This window comes from Perca flavescens, chromosome 6 (assembly GCF_004354835.1).
Source record: "Perca flavescens isolate YP-PL-M2 chromosome 6, PFLA_1.0, whole genome shotgun sequence".
In the NCBI taxonomy this organism is placed as follows: Eukaryota; Metazoa; Chordata; class Actinopteri; order Perciformes; family Percidae; genus Perca; species Perca flavescens.
The window spans coordinates 8973610-8992810 of NC_041336.1; the positions used below are offsets into that span (position 1 = coordinate 8973610).

Genomic DNA, 19201 nt, shown 5'->3' on the forward strand with positions numbered 1-19201 from the left:
GTTTGTAATTTATTCTAATCTTCAAGAAGCAAAAGAAAACAACTTTGATGATCAAAATGTGACCTTATCACATGAATGTTCTAAATGCTAAATTGCTAATCAAAAACAAACAAAAATCTGATTTGTCATTATTCGGTTAAGTGCGAGATATAAGTGCGATAGGGCTACCCCTGGAAAGTCGATGAATGAAATTATCCGACAGACCCCCACAGTCGACTTGAAATACTCATATTGAGCGTTTTTTGTTATTCAGTGTGCAATATAGGGGTGGAGCCGTTGAGATCAGTATGTTTTTGTTCTTTCGTGGCATGCCAAGATCTTTTCTAGGGATTAGAAAACATTGTCTGTCTGTGTTGCAACCTGCTCCGTTAGTAACAGCGTGTTCACCTTTATCACACCAGCCTTCTCTGCGTCTCAGGGTCACCTAAACAAGCTGCGAACGGAGCTGTCGCCTTCCTTAATGTGACGGTCGCGGCCATGACCTAACTATTAGCTGATAGCCTTCGTGGGTACAGCCCTAGACTGGGAGAGCTCTCCTTGGCTTTGTCTCCAGAACACCTTGGAATAGGGCTGCACGATGGGAAGAAAATATCTAATTGCGATTACTTTGACTGATATTGCAATCACGATGATGCAAGATATTGTGTATATCTGTACCAAAAGGCCGGGACGTCTCTGCAGCACCACAATACTTAATAATTAATAAGTATTTTGCCTTTAACAAATATTGTGCCCCTGTGCGATTTTGATATTGCACTAGTCCATGTTGCGATTTTGATGAAATTGTGATTAATTATGCAGCCCCTACCTTGGAATCTATTCTACTTTACCGCTCTACCTTCAGATAAAGACTTCAGCAGAAGGGACTTGAAGGTTTCAATGTCCACTGTGCAATCATTTCAATGACACCCTGCTGGAAAGACCCAAGGCCAAGGACCTTTCACTGCTGTGGCCCCTGCGTACACTAGTTTATGTGTGTGTGTGTGTATTAAGTTAAGTTTTATTTACTCAAGCATAATATACATTTTTGTTTATCAAATTGTCAGAAATATATACAGATAAATTAATATATTTCTGTCAAATACGGTGACGCAGTCTCAGGTATTTTGGACCTCTAGTGTTACCTGGGCTGCAACCAACGATTATTTTCATTGTCGATTAATCTGTTGAATATTTTCTTGACTAATCGATTAGTTGTTTGATCTATAAAATGTCAGAAAGTGGTGAAAAATGTTGATCAGTGTTTTCCAAAGCCCAATACGACGTCCTCAAATGTCTTGTTTTGTCCACAACTCAAAGACATTCCATTTACTGTCACGGAGCAGTGAAGAAACAATATTCACATTTAAGGAGCTGGAGTCAGAAAAAATTAAAATAAAATAAAATCAGAAAAAATGACTCAAAGCAATTAATCAATTATCAAAATAGTTGCCAATTAATTTAATAGTTGACAACTTTACAGCTCTCAGTGTTACTTTCTTCGTCCAAAGTTTTGTCATGTCAATAAGCTCGTTAAAAACTGGGATACTTTGGAAAGTGACAATAAGCAGGTCACTCAAGTGCACGTCTGTGTGTGTGTGTGTGTGTGTGTGTGTGTGTGTGTGTGTGTGTGTGTGTGTGTGTGTTAGTGTGTGTGTGTTAGTGTGTGTGTGTGTATGTCTGTATACTAACTTGTAGAGCGTGAGGTCCGTCTGTATATCTACAGCAACCTTGGGAATAGATGGTGGGGGGTGTTTTGTGTCCTGAGGGTGACGCGTCTCAATGGCCTCTTGGGGGCTCAGGTGAACGGTGACGGGAATGACGGGCAGGATGCTGATGTACCTGAAACACAACGCCCAGTAATAAAGAGGATATTACAAAACCTGAGGGGCTCTTCAGAATCGAAATCCAAAACCGGCCAATGCACTTTTACATAGGGACATAAGGACAGGTCCAGCCAGTAGGAAAATGCTAGTATGTCATAGTCAAGTCAATCTATTTATAGAGCACATTTAAAACCAACCTAGGCTGAACAAAGTGCTGTACAAAGTTATATTAGGTTATAAAAACAAAGGAAGACAATAAAAATATAGACACAGTGAACATCATACAAACAACACACTTCTTTACAAATGTCCCTAAACTAAATCATACGCCAAAGAATAAAAATGTGTTTTAAGACGAGACTTAAAGATCTCGGCAGTAGAGGAGGACCTAATATGAATGGGAAGTATGTTCTAGAGTCTCGGGGCCACAACGATCCCCCTTTGTTTTCATCCGAGACTGTGGAATAGCTAAAAGGAACTGATGAGACGATGTTAGGTTCCTGGAGGAGTGACGTAGGGTAAGGAGATCAGCAATATATAAAGGGGCCAATCCATGTAATAAAAAAAAGACAAGTAACATTACCTTAAAATTGATTCTATATTTGACTGGTAACCAGTGAAGAGAAGCTAATATCGGGGAGATATGATCCCTCCTTCTGGTACCAGTCAATCTAGCAGCTGCATACTGGACAAGCTGCAGGCATGATAAAGATGATTGGCAAATCCCAGAATACAAGGAAGTGCAGGAGGGTTTTTGTCCAGTTTTAGAATTTTCTTTCCATTTATTTAAATAAAATCCTATAATGTAAATCTTTTAGTTGTGGTTGATAAAATGGCATTTTAACGGGTTGATGAAGTCTGATATTCTAACCAAAGTTTTCATAACTGGTGAATGAGCTTATGCAGTGACTGTAAGGCGACTGCTCAATCATTAAAGGAAAGCCATTTCTGAGTCAAAGTGGGTCCTTTTTAGTGGGTATAACACAAAATTCTGAATAGTTTTTTACTGACACTATCCACCCATTGCCAGACCTAACCTCCACAGCGCGGTGTCAGCACTGGAGAAATGTCTGGCTGCATGAGTTAACATTCTGGGATAGGGAAAAAAAACTAAAACATTCAGGCAGCCAATGGCAGGCTTTATCCCAAGTCTAGTCTATATTAACAACGTTTCATTTACGCGATTGTTCCGGTGCTGTCGGATGTCTCCCGTTTTTGGTCGGATGTCTCCCGTTTTTTGGTCGGATGTCCTTCACCTTGGGCTTTCTTTGTGTTGGTGTTCTAAACTCCGGTGGATTTCTGAGGACCATGGTTAACTGCTCCTCAGATCTCTGCAGGGTAAATCCAGACAGCTAGCTAGACTATCTGTCCAATCTGAGTTTTCTGTCGCACGACTAAAACTACTTTTGTACGTACACACGTTACTTGGCAAAACAAGTTCCTTCCCGAGGCTATTTAGCAGAGGCGACGTTGCTCCATCGGGCGCCTAGCGCCGCCCCAGGAAGATTGTGATTGATTCAAAGAAATGCCCATAAACCAGAACAAGCTTTTCCTTCTATCCCGGAATGTTGTGCGGACTAGCCAGACCCTCTTCTACAGCGCTGTGGAGGAAAGTCTGGCAATGCGAGACTATCCTCCTGTATTATATCTAATAAGTCAGAATACAGAGACACTGAATAACTCTCCTGGCCTACTCACCTCTTAGCTAAAGTGATGTTGTAGTAGCTGAAAAGCGATGGCCAGTGCCTGAAGGAGAGCCTCCTCCAGCCCTCCTCGTCCTCCGCTCCCCAGGTGATCTGGGGCACGGCGGGAGGCGGGGCCTCTGGGAGGGGCCCTACCCTGGAGGAGCCATGGTGGCCCTGTGACTGGTTCTCAGGTATGGGAGTAGGAGCCGGTGCGGGGTTGATGCCGAGGGTACTGGTAGGATCGCCTCCACGAAAGACGGGGGCCACCCCGAGGTGAGGGGGCAGACCGCCTCCTCCGGGATCTCCCAGAGGGCTTTGCTCAGACACCTGTGCAGCCAGGTAAGTGCGTATGCCAGCTGGGTCGGTGTAGACGAGGATGCCGATCCAGATCACCGTTCCAACCTGGAGATGAAGCAAATGAATGATAGTTATCTGTTAGAGCTGTGTTATCGGAGATTTCTGCTCGAGTTGCTTTGACTTCTGCTTTCGTTACACTGGTGTTCGGTCACGTCTCCACCTCCAGGACTTTTTCCATAAAGAGGAATTTTTATTCATGTTTACATTCATATATCACATTGCCAAGGCTGTGTAATATATCGATATATGAGGCTAGATAACGTCTTACAATTTGGATATCATAATATGACACACATGTTGTCTTTTCCTGGTTTTAAAGGCTGCATTACAGTGATGTCATTTTCTGGACTTACTTACTGTTTTATAATTTGCCATGGTATCCACATTATTGGTGATTATTTATCTAAACTCTCATTGTGTAAATATTTGTGAAACCACCAATAGTGAACGCTTCAATATTGCCATCGATGTATTTGGTCAAAATGATCCTGATATTTGATTTTCTCCAGCTCTAGATGAGATGTACAGGATGACCTAAATTGAGGACTCGGTAATTGTCAATGAAATGTCACTCATTCATTGTCAAATCACACGTTATATACAGTAAGTGCACAAAGTACAATATCAATATCAAGCAACTTCATTACAATTCTGCGGTCACTTTTTAGTGACGAATTCAAGTGTCAGAGGTTTCCTATCGTCCAATAATATCAGAATGCTGAATTGGGACATTGGCGCCATGGAAATAACCCATGCCAAACAAACAACTTGACCATTGTCTTTCAAGTCAGTAACAGACCGTGTAAATATTTGTGAAAGCACCAATAGTGAACCCTTCAATATCGACATCGATGTATTTGGTCAAAAATATTGTAATATTTAATTTTCTCCATATCGCCCAGCTCTACACATCGCACTGTTCGATCATCATGCATACAGTATTTTCTTCTTGTCTTGATAACTAATCTTTATTTTACCAACGGTCACAACAAACAAATTATCCACATGCATTCTTACAGTAGGGCTGTGCAATGAATCAAATTTTGATCGCAATTTCGATTTCAGCTCCTAACGATCACAACTTAAGTGAGAAAAACGATAATTTGGCACATTACATTTTGCAACTAAAGGGAAATGTCACGGTTGAAGGTGTTTCCACTGTAGATTTGTTCAACTGTTTCACTGTTTTTTAGGTTCAATAAGTGCAACATTTCAAAAGTAAAATTAATAATTGTGTTAAATATTTCAATATTCATCAAAATAATTGTGATTATGATCCATAATCATAACTGATCCATAACCGAGCAGCCCTATCTCACAGTGTGCCATAAGCAGCAGAAAAAAACTTTATCAAAACTAAAGCTCAAATGATTTAGCTAGCTTAATGTGGATGTAGTCTTAAGCCACCAGTCCTTGTTTATGTGGTTTGAATTGTAAATCTACTCATTTAAAAGCAATGGCACACATGTAAAGGTCAGCTTGAGGGTGCAGCCGCACTCATGCGTCACTGAACAAACAAACATTTAACAGAATGTTCCCGTCAAGTCTTTTTGACATTAATACAATAAGAATGCAATGCGTAAGACGATAAATCCAGGCACAGGAACAGTACAGGAAGCCAACAATGTAAGACAAATGACAGATGGCAGACTGTACACAAAACAGTACAAACAGTCCGTCTTCTCACCATGATGATGCGCTGAGCCAGGCGTGTGCGGGCCAGGAAGTACACCACACGCAACCTCTTGGGAAGCCTTAGATTCCTGAAGGCCGGGGTCTGCAGGGTGATTGTGTGGGGGGAGGGCCGCGGCGGAGGGGGGGCCTCGCGTGTTCGCAGCGGGCCGGGCTTGGGGGGCGGGAGTCCTGCTTCGGCTGGCAGGCGGCGGTTCAAATCAGCCAGCTGGGGGCATAGATTGAAAAGGTTTACACATCTGGGAGTTAAAAGACTAAACCAGAGATCGTAAACAGGGGATCCTCAGAGTTACTGCATGGGGGGCCACCACGTTATTTTGTTAATCCTTTAAATGTTTTTTCAAAAATGAAAATGCCTTAACATGAATCCAACATGTTATTGGAAAATATAAATCAGCCTATTTTTGTGAAGAAAAAAAAGGTTACTGGCCTATATATTAGGTAAGGTAGTCACTAAGGTAGCCATCCACAGATACAGGTCATCCTAAGGGGTCACTGGGCCACATGTATGTTTAACATTAAAACATGATTTATAAAATAATGCCGACAATTATTTTAATAGCTTAGTATTCTATGCACCAAATAGGTATGAGACTTTAGGCCACCCTATACGTTATTGTAGGCCCAGTTTAATATGCAACTTAATTTTTATACAATATATATAGTAGGGGGTCCCTGCTCTGTCTCTCTTCAGTTAAGGGGTCCTTGTCTTAAAAGTTGAAGAACCCTGGACTAAAGTATTAATAAATTAAAATCAACAGATTAATTGATAATGAAAGGAATTGTTAGTTTGAGATTAGTAAGAAGATTATTATTTTTAGATTTATTTTTTGTGTATGTAAAATGTTAATGCTTTCGTTGCTAATACTCATTTAGCAGGGCACTGAGCTGAACACAAATTAAAGGCTTCAGTATGTGTGTGACCAAGAGTGGAACAGTAAGCACTGCACATGTGGGACAGCAATTTGTGGTGGTGGTGAATGTATGTTGGCCTATGACTTCCATCTGACCTCTTGTATGGTCTATTACAGGGGTCGGCAACCTTTTTGATATGAAGTGCCCTTTTCAAAATTTCTTGTTTATTAGTGTGCCATGTTAACATTAAGTTTTATTATGACATCACATCAAAATGTAATATCCAGGGAATCTGTAATTTTATTCCATAGCAACATTTGATAACATGTATTTCTCATAATCAGGACCTTGTAAGTATTATTATTATTGTATATTATTATTATGATTATGGAAAAAGGTTTTAGTATGCAGTCCTGATTGGTGGAAAATGGGCTGACAAAACTATCACTGTCAAAGAGCCTGAAGGAAAAGTTGAAGTGGAAAAGCCCAGCTTTAATGATGAATGGACTGATAAGCAGGTCCTGTATGCCTCATTTTCAATGAAACGATGCTGTGGCAAAATAATAATAACACAACCAGCATCATTATCAACACGAACATAACGATTGCGTCATTCACGTGCATATTAAGTAGCCACATGTATTTGTTTTGGTCTTATAATGCGTCAATATTTACCGCTCCAGCGGAGAGGATGGTTTCTTCAGCCAGCTTAAATTTATAAGAATTTGTCCAAATTTCAAGATTCCCTGCAAACTAAGATAAACAGACTACAAACCGACAGCTTTTGTTTTGGCTTGTTTTGTAAAAATGTGCTATTTGCAGAGTATAAAGCTGTGTTTGCGTATCGCCTAATATCGCCTCCTGCATGTTTATGCCGGTCTACACAGGTGAGCGCACTGATAAGTATTGACTTTTAACTCACGAAGGATTTAATGTAGCCTCCTTACAGTAACGAGACTAGCGTTAGTTCATCTGATCCAGCGGCCGTTGGTAATCCTCTTTGTATTGTTCCCAGTCAGAGATATGAGTCAATCAAACTACCGTAAATAACAGGTTGCGCACTGGCGCCGATTTATGTTTTCCTCCGTGGGTGCTCACACGCGCACACCCTTTAAAAAAAAAAAAGTAGTCAAAAATGTTTGCATTTCAGAACCTTAGGAAATGGACAGCGGCCGACACGAACACACACGCCATACTAAAGCCGTAAAGTAGGCTATCTTTCAACTCAGGACAGCGCCACTTCTCACAGATAGAGATAGGATTGGGGATGAGAAGTTTAATCAGCTTCGTGGGAAATTATAAATCAATGCCACCGCCATGACCAATCACTCTATGACAGATGCTCCACTAAGCACCACCTGCAATGTTTAATATTAAATGAATGTAAAAATGAACTGGGAGTATGGCACACGTGGGTGCTCAGTATTTTCCGTGGGTGCTCGAGCTCCCACGGTATCGGCACCTATGAGGTTGCGCAACTGTGAAAGATGTAATTTGGCATGCGGATGAGAGAGTGCTTCAGCATTTCAACCATGATTTCAACACATCAATAACTCTCTTGCACACATATTGCCAGCGTGCCATTGGTTAAGGTCCCGCGTGCCCATGGTGGCACGCGTGCCTAAGGTTGCCGACCCCTGGTCTATTATCTGCTCCTGAGGAAGGGGTTGTGTGTGTGTGTGTGTGTGTGTTAGGCCCAGTCCATGCTTCTCATGTTTACATTGATCATTAGGGGTTGAGTCACAGATATGTGCTGCTGTTTGTCAAGAATAAATACACACAGGTTTTCAAAACGTCGTAAAGATTGTCAACCTGCTGTGTTTTACTTCTATTTACTTTTGAAGAAACGGTGGCACGCGTCTGTGATTTGAATGTAATCATGATTGACAATGTCTGAAACATAAAATTATGAGTTTATGGAGGAACAAACTGAGTGTTTTGAGTGTTTGGGTAAGTGAGAGTACCCACCTCCATGCGTTGGATGTCTATAGATAGTACTGTGGTGAAGAAGAACATCTGCAGGAAGAAGTCAGACACCAGCCCCACCACAGCAAACAGACAGAACTCCTACAACACACAGAAACCAGGGGAGGCGTCAGACCAGCATACAGGCAAAGCATTTCTCACTGTAACAAACAGATATAACCTGCACAGCAGCATTTGGCGAAAGTTCTGCGTGGAGCCTCCGCAGAACCATAAAACAAGCTTTAGTGTGGAACGGATTAGATGTTTTCTTAAAAGGTGCTGTAGGTAGGATTAGGGCTGGGCGATAAATCGATTTTATCAATTAACTCGAATGTGTAGCTAACGTGGATTTGTTTAAATGAAAAATCGATTTTCTCCTTAACATCCACCGAAGCTCCTCTGGGCTACCGTAGCTCCGAACGGGCTCAGCCCTCCCCCCGCGCGTTTGCCATAGAGATACACAAACAACATGGCAGCGACAGGGACTAACATTAATTATTTTCTTAACCAGTTGTTTCATTACTTACTTATCCGTAATCTCCGCCGAAATGACCGGCCGCTCGCGGTGCACTGTCCCCGGCTGAGAGTCACCTATTCTCGGTAACTGAACCACAAGCTACCGCTGACCTGAAGGAGCACCATGCGGGGCACCGGACCCGGTGTTGAGGAACTATTTTGCAGCTCAACACGTCTACTAAATGCCGCTGATACATACAACCGAGCTGTGATGGAGGTCTGTAGCGGCTTAAACAACTTGCAATCGCCGCTCTGTAGCACGGAGCTCCGCTTCGACGTTTGTTTTTATCACTACGAAGGAGCTTGCTATAGTGTTAATTTTGTAACCTATTTTTAATTTAGTCTTAGTCTTGTGCCAAAACTTTTTGTTAGTCAAGTTTTAGTCGACTAAAAGTCTCGTCATTTTAGTCTAGTTTTAGTCAAAAGAGAACTCAAGGTATCTTAGTCAAGTTTTAGTCGACTAAAAGTCTCGTCATTTTAGTCAAAACATTTTAGTCTTTTTTTAAATAAATTATTTCTGATAACCATTTCAGACAAATAGTTATAAAAATAAATAAATGCTATAAAGTTATATAAATATTGAGCCTCTTCCTTATTTCACCAGTAAACGACAAAAACAACCACTGCATGAGGAAAGGATATTTTACAATAAAATAAATGCAGCACGAAACTGGCGAGGCGTATTTCAAGTGAACGCAACATGTGTTGTTTTTCAGACAGAGACAGCTGCAGACTGTCGTACGCCTCGTGTTGGAAATAGAGACAAACCTTTACACCGTTTAGCTGTCAGCATTTTAACTGTGTTAAATCCAACTGCTAGCTAACGGTAGGCTAACGTTGCCTGCTGCCAAGTGTAGTGTTAACTAGCGCCCCGTGCAGCGATGTTTGGGTTGACTCTAACGTGCGTTTAGGAGCATCAGAGAGAAGCGCAGGCTATTCGGTCCGGTAGATAACGGTCGTTAGGGCACCTGTCGGTGCCGTAGCACCGGGTCTCGGTAACAGCTGAATATTCTATCTCAAGATGAAAAAGTAGAGACGATTGTAGACAAAAATGAAGAGAGATTTTATCTTAGTTTTTATTTTATGCAAAACATTTTAGTCTCGTCTTTTTTCGTCAACAATAATGCTTGTTAATTTAGTCTTAGTCAGTGTTTTTGGACATTGGCGCAGTCTCGTCATCGTCTCGTCTTAGTCATGGAAAAAAAGATCGTTGACGAACATATTTAGTCTCGTTTCGTCTGGCGAAATTAACACTAGCTTGCTACCAGCTTGCTACAACAGGTATGCTACATTCAAGAGACCATGGGATGTTAACGTACGTTACTCAGCAACAGGTGAAAATAGGGGCAAGGTTGCGCGATAACGTTAAAATGATTTGAACTTTTAGAGAGGAACGAGAAGTAAATTACCTGTATGTGTGAAAACAGCTTTATTTCACGCATCCGTTTTGTTGTTGTTGAATACATAAGCCACCCCCAAAAAATAAAAATAAAAACTGGTAGGGAAAACACTCAAACCAATTTATATTTTCACAAAATAAAACTTGTTTTGAACAATTTCTTTGTCATCTGCAGATTGATTTTAAGTAGAGGGAGAAATAAATTGATTTAAATCTTAAATCAGATTTTTTTTTTTTAAATCAGGGATTTTATTTTTAGGCCATATCGCCCAGCCCTAGGTAGGATTATTAAGATCCAGGACTTAGCCAAAAAATTTGAACATCGACAACTTCTCCGTCCCTCCCGTCTTTCCGCTAAAGCCCAAAACGGTCTCCTAAGCCCCTCCCCCCACAAGGGAGAATGAATGCGTGTGTATGAGCAGTTATTGACACGCAGTTAGACACCTTGACAAAGGCTTACCTACTGCACCTTTAATTGTTTTAAGACTGCATTAAAAAGGTAATTTCGTGGGGCTTTTTTTTCAACCTGGACCCTATTTTTTCAACCTGGACCCTATTTTTTTGTGTGTAAGTGACTGATGGGAACAACAATCTTTGAAATTGGTCCAGTATTGAGAGAGACACATTTAGTCACTTAGACAAAAACATAGGAAAATAGGGTCCAAGTTGAAGAAAAATTAAAAAATGTACCCTTTAACATATTCTGTCTCAGTACATGAAACATGTCTTAACTACTATTTCCAATACTTTGTTTTGTGCTAATGCAACAATACAACCATATTTCTGTTACCTGGATAGCTGGCACCAGAGTAAAATACCCAATGAGGATGATGCACAGTTCAGTGGCCATGTTCTTCATGATAGACCAGCTCTCATTACTAAGGCCTGGAGAGAGAAAAAGACCCAACACTTAAGAAACAAACAAAAGATACTTTACATTTGGATCTTTCTTTCTTCTTTTTTTAAACAGGATAACTATGTAGTGACTAGTAAAATTTACTAAATGTAAAACAAAAAGTTGGATTGCCCGTGACAAGAAATCATTCCTACCACAGGCAATAAAACTTTTTAACACTTCATGACTGAGTGTTAAAGACTCACATACATCACAATACTGCACTAAGTGCAATTTGCACAAACATAGGTTTTACTTACATCCATCCATCCATCCATATATACACACTATTTAAGTAGTTGCACATTTTTATTCCCAACTATATACGTCCTTTGTATTTTTTTTTCATCAATATTTTTCGAGTATTTGTTCTTGTATTCTATCCTATTTATTAATTATTTTTAAAGATTATTTTTTGGGCGTTTTAGGCCTTTATTTATATAGGACAGCTGAAGACACGAAAGGGGAGAGAGGGGGGGGGGAATGACATGCAGCAAAGGGCTGCAGGTCAGAGTCGAACCCACGGCTGCTGCTTCGAGGAATAAACCTCTATACTGTATATGGGCATGCGTTTTACCGGTGGTGCTACCCAGACGCCCCTACTTATTAATTCTTGTATATTCTGTATGTGTGCTGTGTGTCTGATATTTTGCTGCTGTGGTACTGAAATTTCCCAATTTGGGATCAATAAAAGTCTATCTCATCTAAATGTACTGATGAATCAGCATCTAGGGCTGGGCACCAAACGTCGATACTTTTATGGTATCGAAAAATTCTTTTTCTTTCGGTGTCAAATTTCGGTTCCAAAAGCATCTGAGTGTTTAAGCGCAAGCTTATCTGTCCTCTCTGCATACTGACAGAGAGCAGAGCTCTGACCGACACACACACGCACACACGCACACGCACGCACACACGGAGAGGTGCGGACGGAGTAAACTGTCTGCAGTTTTGTTGAAGTCACAGAGAGTCACGTTTGGTTTCAAGTGTGGTTACAGTTTTTTAAAACTTCACGCAGACATCGTTTGCTGCGATATGATATTAATGTCGAGGCGAAAGCGGTCGCGGTGCTGTTGCCGTTACACTTCCTCTTCGAAGCAGGCACAACGGAGGTTTCTCTGCCCTGATGACTGACTGACAGGCTGAGCTTGCAAGGCAAGGCACTTTTAATAATGTTACTCTGAGTGAGCAATTTTACCAGATTTTTTTAACAATGATAACTGTTTTGATTCACAATTAAGGTGGAAAATAAAAGATTTGTGTTTAATGTATTTTTGTTGATGTTGAAATGAAATGATTTTAAAACATATGGTATCGAAAAAAGTATCGTTAGGAATTGGTATCGAAACTGAGGTATCGAAATTGGCACCGGATCGAAAAATTCTGAACGATACCCAGCCCTATCAGCATCTAGTTGTTCGTCTTGCTATACCTGAAAAAAAAAAAAAAAACATACACACACTCTCACACTCACACCCTCACACTACCCTTACCCTGAGCAATGCGAAGTTTGACCTCGAGGTCGACGGGGGTGGACACCACGGACTTGGTGAGGACTAAGACGTTCTCCAGGCCGATCACCACCACCAGATAAGGAAAGATCTCCCTGCAGGCAGAAAACCACATGAAAAAAATAAATAAACCAGGACTTACTTCTAAGAGTAGGCTTGCATACAGTGTAAATACTTTGCATGAGCAAGACATTTTCTCTTGCCATGTTGACATGGTTTTGAAACTTCAAATTGTTTCTACAGGTTTCACAAAGTCAAATGTAAGCCTTTTTAAGACCATAATGAAAGAAATGTAAGACCTATATCACAGCATCAAAATCAAAGTCAGGTGTCAGAGTCCGGAAACATTGTCTGAAACCAGTCTCAGATTTCCTCATTGGCATCATAGACCTTTTTCACGGCAGAAATCTTGACATGTCATAGTAGGAAAAGCACAGGCGTATTCAAAATCACTAATGATGGCTGCATTTCACTTAGGAGAGGCCCTGGTATTGTGCATGCTGACTCACTGAAATAGCTTACTGGAACACTTGATGGAACTGAGCCATTATTAAGGTTATCAATTTCAGCTGTGCTTTTCCTACTATGACAAGTCAACATGTCTGCTGTGAAAAAGGTCCACTGGACTGGTGTCTAGATTGGCTGCAATACAAGTTGCACGTTGGTCTCATTTGTAGTCGTAATACAGTGAATTATATTTGCACTAGCAACAGAAGGAACTACAACACCACGCAGTTAAAAAATTTAAAAAAACATTCTAAAGTGCTGCGGGAACATTTCAATGAATTAGAGGTAGCGTTACATTGACGTAGGATAATTAAGACTGGTTTGAAATGACTTAAGACCTATAACACAATACTTTAGCAAGACTTTTTGAGGCCTAACATTTTGATCATGAAATGTTATACTTCTTTTTAGACTTTAAGACCCCGCAGAAACCCTGTAATGACATTGAACTCAAAAGTATATTAAGCCATAGTTCTTGGCTCATCAGCATTACAAGAAACCCAAAGCAAGGATTGCAAGAGGTAAAGCTGAGTTTGATGGAACAAATGTTCCCGTTGCAGTGTTGTGAAGAATCACTTTGAAACAATATTTTTTGTGTCACTCACACTGACTCAGTGGTCATTTATTTTGCCAGAAGCTGTGCCGCAGTTGTGTGGCCATCAAGGAATCCAATAAGCTCACATAAATAATTAGGTTATCCATTACAGCGAGAGTGATGGCTGGATCTAAATAAAAAGAAAAATGAGGGTTCTCTTTCTGCCAGAGTAGCAAATAATAACTACGCTCAATTGTTATTATTATATTATTATGGCAGGGAATATTCTGACCTGTTGAAGTGTACATAGAGATTAGTTTGAGAGTATAGATAAGCTTCTACTGTAGGAGTAAGGGTCACAGAGGAGTCAACAGCTCTGAATGTTACATCAGACACACTTAGTAACACTGTAGATAGCAGATAATAAAACACACACACACACACACACACACACACACACATCCTGCACAACCACAGTATGTGAAGTCAACTATGAGTAAGCATAATGTGTAGCTTGCATGTCTTTCTTGGTAATGTTAACCTGAATGTGTGAGTTCGAGCAAACACAGAAAGTACAAGCACAGCCCACGGCTGACCTGCCTGGGTCTTGGTCAGTGGTGGGGAAAAATGTGATGTTGTCACGCCACAATGTCTGCTTTCTATTAATCCTCAAATGATTGGACAACCATTAATATCACTATCTATATATCGCCGCCCCCTCGTGAAGTCCCACCCACATCCACGCCCCATACCTTCTTCATCATCCACACAAACACAGATTCTGTCGCCCACCTGCTGTAAACATTAACGCAAATCAATGTGGAAACAGACGAAGTGGGAAGTCAACAAGCCTGTGTGTGAGTGTGTGTGCGCATGTACATGTGCGTGTGGACCTGTCCTTGTCTTCCTGTGAATAAGATAAGAGACAGTGATGTAACAGCCTGTTGGGGCAGTAAATATTAACAGGATACATTTAAATGTCAATAGCAGAGCAGGATGTCTGTCCAGACTAACATAACATATATTATTCTATTCCTGAGTTATGGCGTTAAATAATAATATAATAATCTGAGCTCCAAAATCGAATCAGTCCAAGGGGCTGTTTGTGCCAAATTTGAAGAAACTCTCTCCATGGGGTCCTGAGATATTGCGTTCACAACAATGGGACGGATGGAAACCTCTGGCCACGGCTGTCAAATGGCATACAAATAAAGTACAGCTGAGGCTGATGGGAATGTCATTATTTTTGCAGGCATTTGGTCACAAACTAAAGTATTAAAATATGAACCCATGATGTGCCTAGGTGAACAGTTAACTGCAAAGTTACTACGATTCATCTTCTGGGCACCAGGGGCATCTGTACTAAATTTCATGGCAATCCATTAAATTGAGGTCTAAACTAGAGGATGGATATCCGGACCGAGCCGGGCCAGGCCGGGTTCGGACAGATATTTAGAAATGATGTTCGGATTCGGGTCGGGCTCGGTCACATCCGCGCAATAAGGCATTGAGCATTTTTAATTTAAAAAAGGTTAAAAACTAGATTTTAGCTGTCAGGCTCGGGTCGGGCTCCGACAGAAATAGCTTAATGCCTGTCGGGCTCGGGGCAGGCTCAGTTACTGCTCTGTCGGACGCGGGCCGGGCTCAGGCAGAAAAATGCGGCCCGATCTGGATTCTAGTCTAAACAACACAAACAAGGGTGGAGACAAAAAAAAACTCTTTAGTCATTTTTCAAAACTTATGTAGAAAAGAGTGGGCATTCCTACCCTCCGTTGAGCGTGGGTGTCAGTCCAAACAGCGTACACAGTCCCACAGACATGAGCAGAGAGCTGAGGACTGTGACCACGGCAGCCAGAGCCAGACCCCACTTAGACTTCACCATGTCAATCTTTCCTGCAGGGGAGGAAAATGAGATGTGACGAGGACAGGACACTTATAGCTATCTGTACAACTTTTACATTAACTATTGTTAACTAATTAACAACTCAGCAATGAAGTCAGATGTACTCAAATCCCTCAAATGATGGGGATCTGCTGAAGAGATTGCTTCAATCACCCCAGGTTTACAGTATTAGTTCAGTTGAGTCAATTCTGTGCCACTGTTTTCATAAAAGGGAGGCATGCAAGTGTGGCCAAACGGAAGTTTTTAGATGCCAGTTAATACAATTTACATTATTAACAAAAAAACACTTTAAAAAGGAGTTCCTGACTTCACAGTGGAGCAAGAAACAAGAAATCAAAAAGGAATTTAGGTGTTATAATCTAATGTTGTTTCAGTAATAATATCTTTTAAAACAAAGACCTTTAAAACTTTAATTTGGCGAAAGTGACTACTTTTCAAACTCTGAAAGTTTTTGCATTTGAACATTAATTCTGAAAATCCCTAAATTGTAAAGATCTAGTTATATATGTTATTTAAAACGGATTAACATAAAGTAAGTATATTTTATAGCGATTTCAGCAAAAAGGCAAAGAAATAACATATTTTATTAAATTAAAAATGAAATTATTCTTCAAAAAAGAAAATAAAAGCAAATTATTTTCTCACTTTGTCTTTAAAATCTAGAATTTAAAAAGCTCAAAACTGCAGTTCCAAGCACTTACTGCTAAGTGCTAAGTTACTGCTGCACATTACAGTTAGAAAAGAAAAAAAGTCTTTAATAAGGTGCCAAACATGAATCAATTAATTGGCTTGTGTTTGTGTGTGAATATTATTTTGTGTACTTTGAGTCTGTGTGTACTTTGAGTCAGTGTGTGTGTGTGTGTGTGTGTGTTTGTTTTGTGAACTAATGTTTGTACAGGAAAATCTCAGAGGGTTAGGTGGGTGCATTCATTCAGCAGTGTACAATCTTCCTGTGTGAGGATTAACCCATGCACTAGACAGGAACAAGGTTAGCACACAAAACACACAAAAGATCTTTGGCACATTTCAAAGGTTAAATGTTGTGAAATGTGCGAACGAGGATAAAAGAAATGAAAAGAAAAGTGAAGGAACAAGACACACAGGACAGAGCAGCCAGGCAGGGAGTGGTACTGACGTGTGGAGAAGTAGATGTAGGCAAAAAGGATGATGTATGTGGTGACGAGGGGGATGAGCTCGGCGATGCCGATCTCCTCTTTAAAGTGGACGTGAACCATGTGGTCGTCTCTCAGGCTGCAGTTGGCCGACGGGTGGAGCTGCTTCAGACGCGCCCGCAGGCTGCCCAGGAACCTGGATAAAGACATCGAGATCATCCTCAGCACTGCAGATACACCCCACTAACTGTCTCATTATGTACACTGTCACTGGAAAGAAATTATAGGATGATGCAGGTGATTGGTGGTCTCTGTCTCTGAGTTTGTCAAACCAAATGAATGTCTTCCTGTCAAAAAAAAAGAGATCAGTCAAGCAAACCAGCCCTTTTTCTAAAAATACAGAGTGCAGAGGCTAAACAACACTGGCAAGTTGTCTCAGTTGACGCTTGTTACACAAATCAGTGTTTACGAACACAAATCAACAGAGGAAACACTGCAAATGCCTCAAAATCACGACTTTTGGTTTTCTCTTCTATTGCGTATGGGACTCACCTTGCATCGTAGCGGGACAGCACTAAAGTCATCGTGTAGGTCACCACCTTCTTCCTGTTGTAGTGGCTGACCCCAGTGTACTTCCCAGGGACACCAAACAGCAGGTCTATAAGCACGCACACGTGCGCGCGCACACACACACACACACACACACACACACACAAAAACACACACACACACACACACACACACGTTGTATTGTGTAATAAACAGGAAGTTAAAATACCAAATAATCACCCTCCCGCATCCAAGTAATCTAGACCAGTAGTCATTCGTTCTCATTGGCCTTAAATGTGAACAATGTCAAAAACAATCAGTCTGACTGTATTAGGCCTGCTCCCTCTTATGGTGTAGACACATATAGCTGACGGCCGACCGTTGACAGAAAACCCCGTCGATATGATCAGTCTCGTCCCCGTGGTCCAAAAAACTGCCACAGAACAGACCAAAAAGACGAGAGGAGACGAGACGTAAGACGCCTCCATAACAGCAGGCGGCGCTAATCTGTAATGTTGCCCAAGAAATGAAAACCGGCAGCTGATTGGACGAACGCTTCACATGGGTTTGTTTTCTCCGGAAATTCAAACCAGACTGTCATGGCAGCTCGTTCAGAATACGATCTCATATTGTACTAAAATAGTTCACTGAAACGTGTTTCTGAAAACATTTTAAGAGAGAAATAGGCCGTGCAGTTGCTGAATCTGTCTTCATTTCAGCTCAACAAAGGTCAGTTTAAAAGATTTTCATCAGATTTTGAGAGACTGTAGTCTCCTCATTCCGCTCCCCATTTCCGGGTGAGTCCCGACGGCCCTGCCGCCGACCGAACATGTCAGGTCGGCCAAAATGAACGCCGACAGCCCCCCAGACGGACGACGGCACGGGACACACCCAACAGATTTGAGTCACTGACCTCGCCAGACTGTCCCACGGCCGATAATCGGCCTGATGTGTCTCGGCCCTTAGACGATTAGTCGACTAATCGGTCGTTTGGGTCTTAGTCAACTTAGATTTCTTTTGTCGATTAGTCATGTTTGATGCTTTTTTCATGCTGAATGACTTATTTCCAAGAAATGTACGAGCACATCTCTGGTAAACACAAGAATTAAAGTGGTGCTTTTGCATGACTCTTTGCAGAGAAACTCAGATTTATAGATCTGTCGATTAAATCAACTAATCAATTAGTCGATACAATTGAATAAGTGTTAGTCGACTAAGAATTTCTTCAATCGAGCACAGCCCTAGACTGTATCTGGCAGCCAAGCTGTCCTGAGTATAGATCCAGAATGAGCTCCCCCCCTCTAAATCACTTGAGCTGGAAAGGTGACGCAGAATGGGTGACTTGGTTCAATATGTCAGTGGGTAAAGTTTCCCGCAGTCAATAAGTTCCCAAGGAATGAAACTGCCTTTTTTCTTTCAATATGAAAGCCTCTCAGTTCTCGGATACCGTTAATCCCCGCACACTATCTCCAGACAATTACTCCTGTTGAATGATGGCACACTGCCTTGTTGGAAGAAGTGTAAAAGTCTCTGAATAAACTCAACTCCTTCGTTTTGCACCTTCACGTTGCATTTTAAACAACCATACAAACCCTACCCCCACTATAATAACTACAAATTGGATTAGACAGATATTTTTTTTTATACCAAATATGCTTGACATACAATTAGTGATACGCCATCACGTCTGGGACTGGCAGCCTCTACCAGTGTAAAAACGGAGTAATCTAGGCTGGCTAATGTCACAAGACAGGAAGAGCCCTGCCCTGTTACAGCACAAGTTAAACTGAAGGCTTCGGAAATGAAAGGGTTGTCTAGAGTTGAACAAAATGGTGGCAGGAGTCAAAGACTTGAAAACAGTGACTTTACTATTAACTCTTTTGAGGCATTCATAGTGACGCTTCGGTCTTCTAAAACA

The 19201-nt window shown here is 41.1% G+C and overlaps 1 protein-coding gene across 2 annotated transcripts in view; it reads right to left on the reverse strand.

Moving 5' to 3' along the window:
* The window catches only part of scap (SREBF chaperone), a 73076-nt gene that overhangs the window by 34244 nt on the left and 19631 nt on the right, over nt 1–19201 (reverse strand). For both annotated transcript variants that reach the window (XM_028580869.1, XM_028580868.1), the window contains exons 6-14: nt 17287–17392; nt 16758–16930; nt 15486–15612; nt 12660–12772; nt 11065–11159; nt 8363–8461; nt 5535–5747; nt 3504–3892; nt 1672–1821 (exon numbers count right to left, since the gene is read on the reverse strand). In XM_028580869.1, coding sequence (XP_028436670.1) covers nt 1672–1821; nt 3504–3892; nt 5535–5747; nt 8363–8461; nt 11065–11159; nt 12660–12772; nt 15486–15612; nt 16758–16930; nt 17287–17392 — 1465 coding nt within the window. The remainder of the gene's footprint in view (nt 1–1671; nt 1822–3503; nt 3893–5534; nt 5748–8362; nt 8462–11064; nt 11160–12659; nt 12773–15485; nt 15613–16757; nt 16931–17286; nt 17393–19201) is intronic.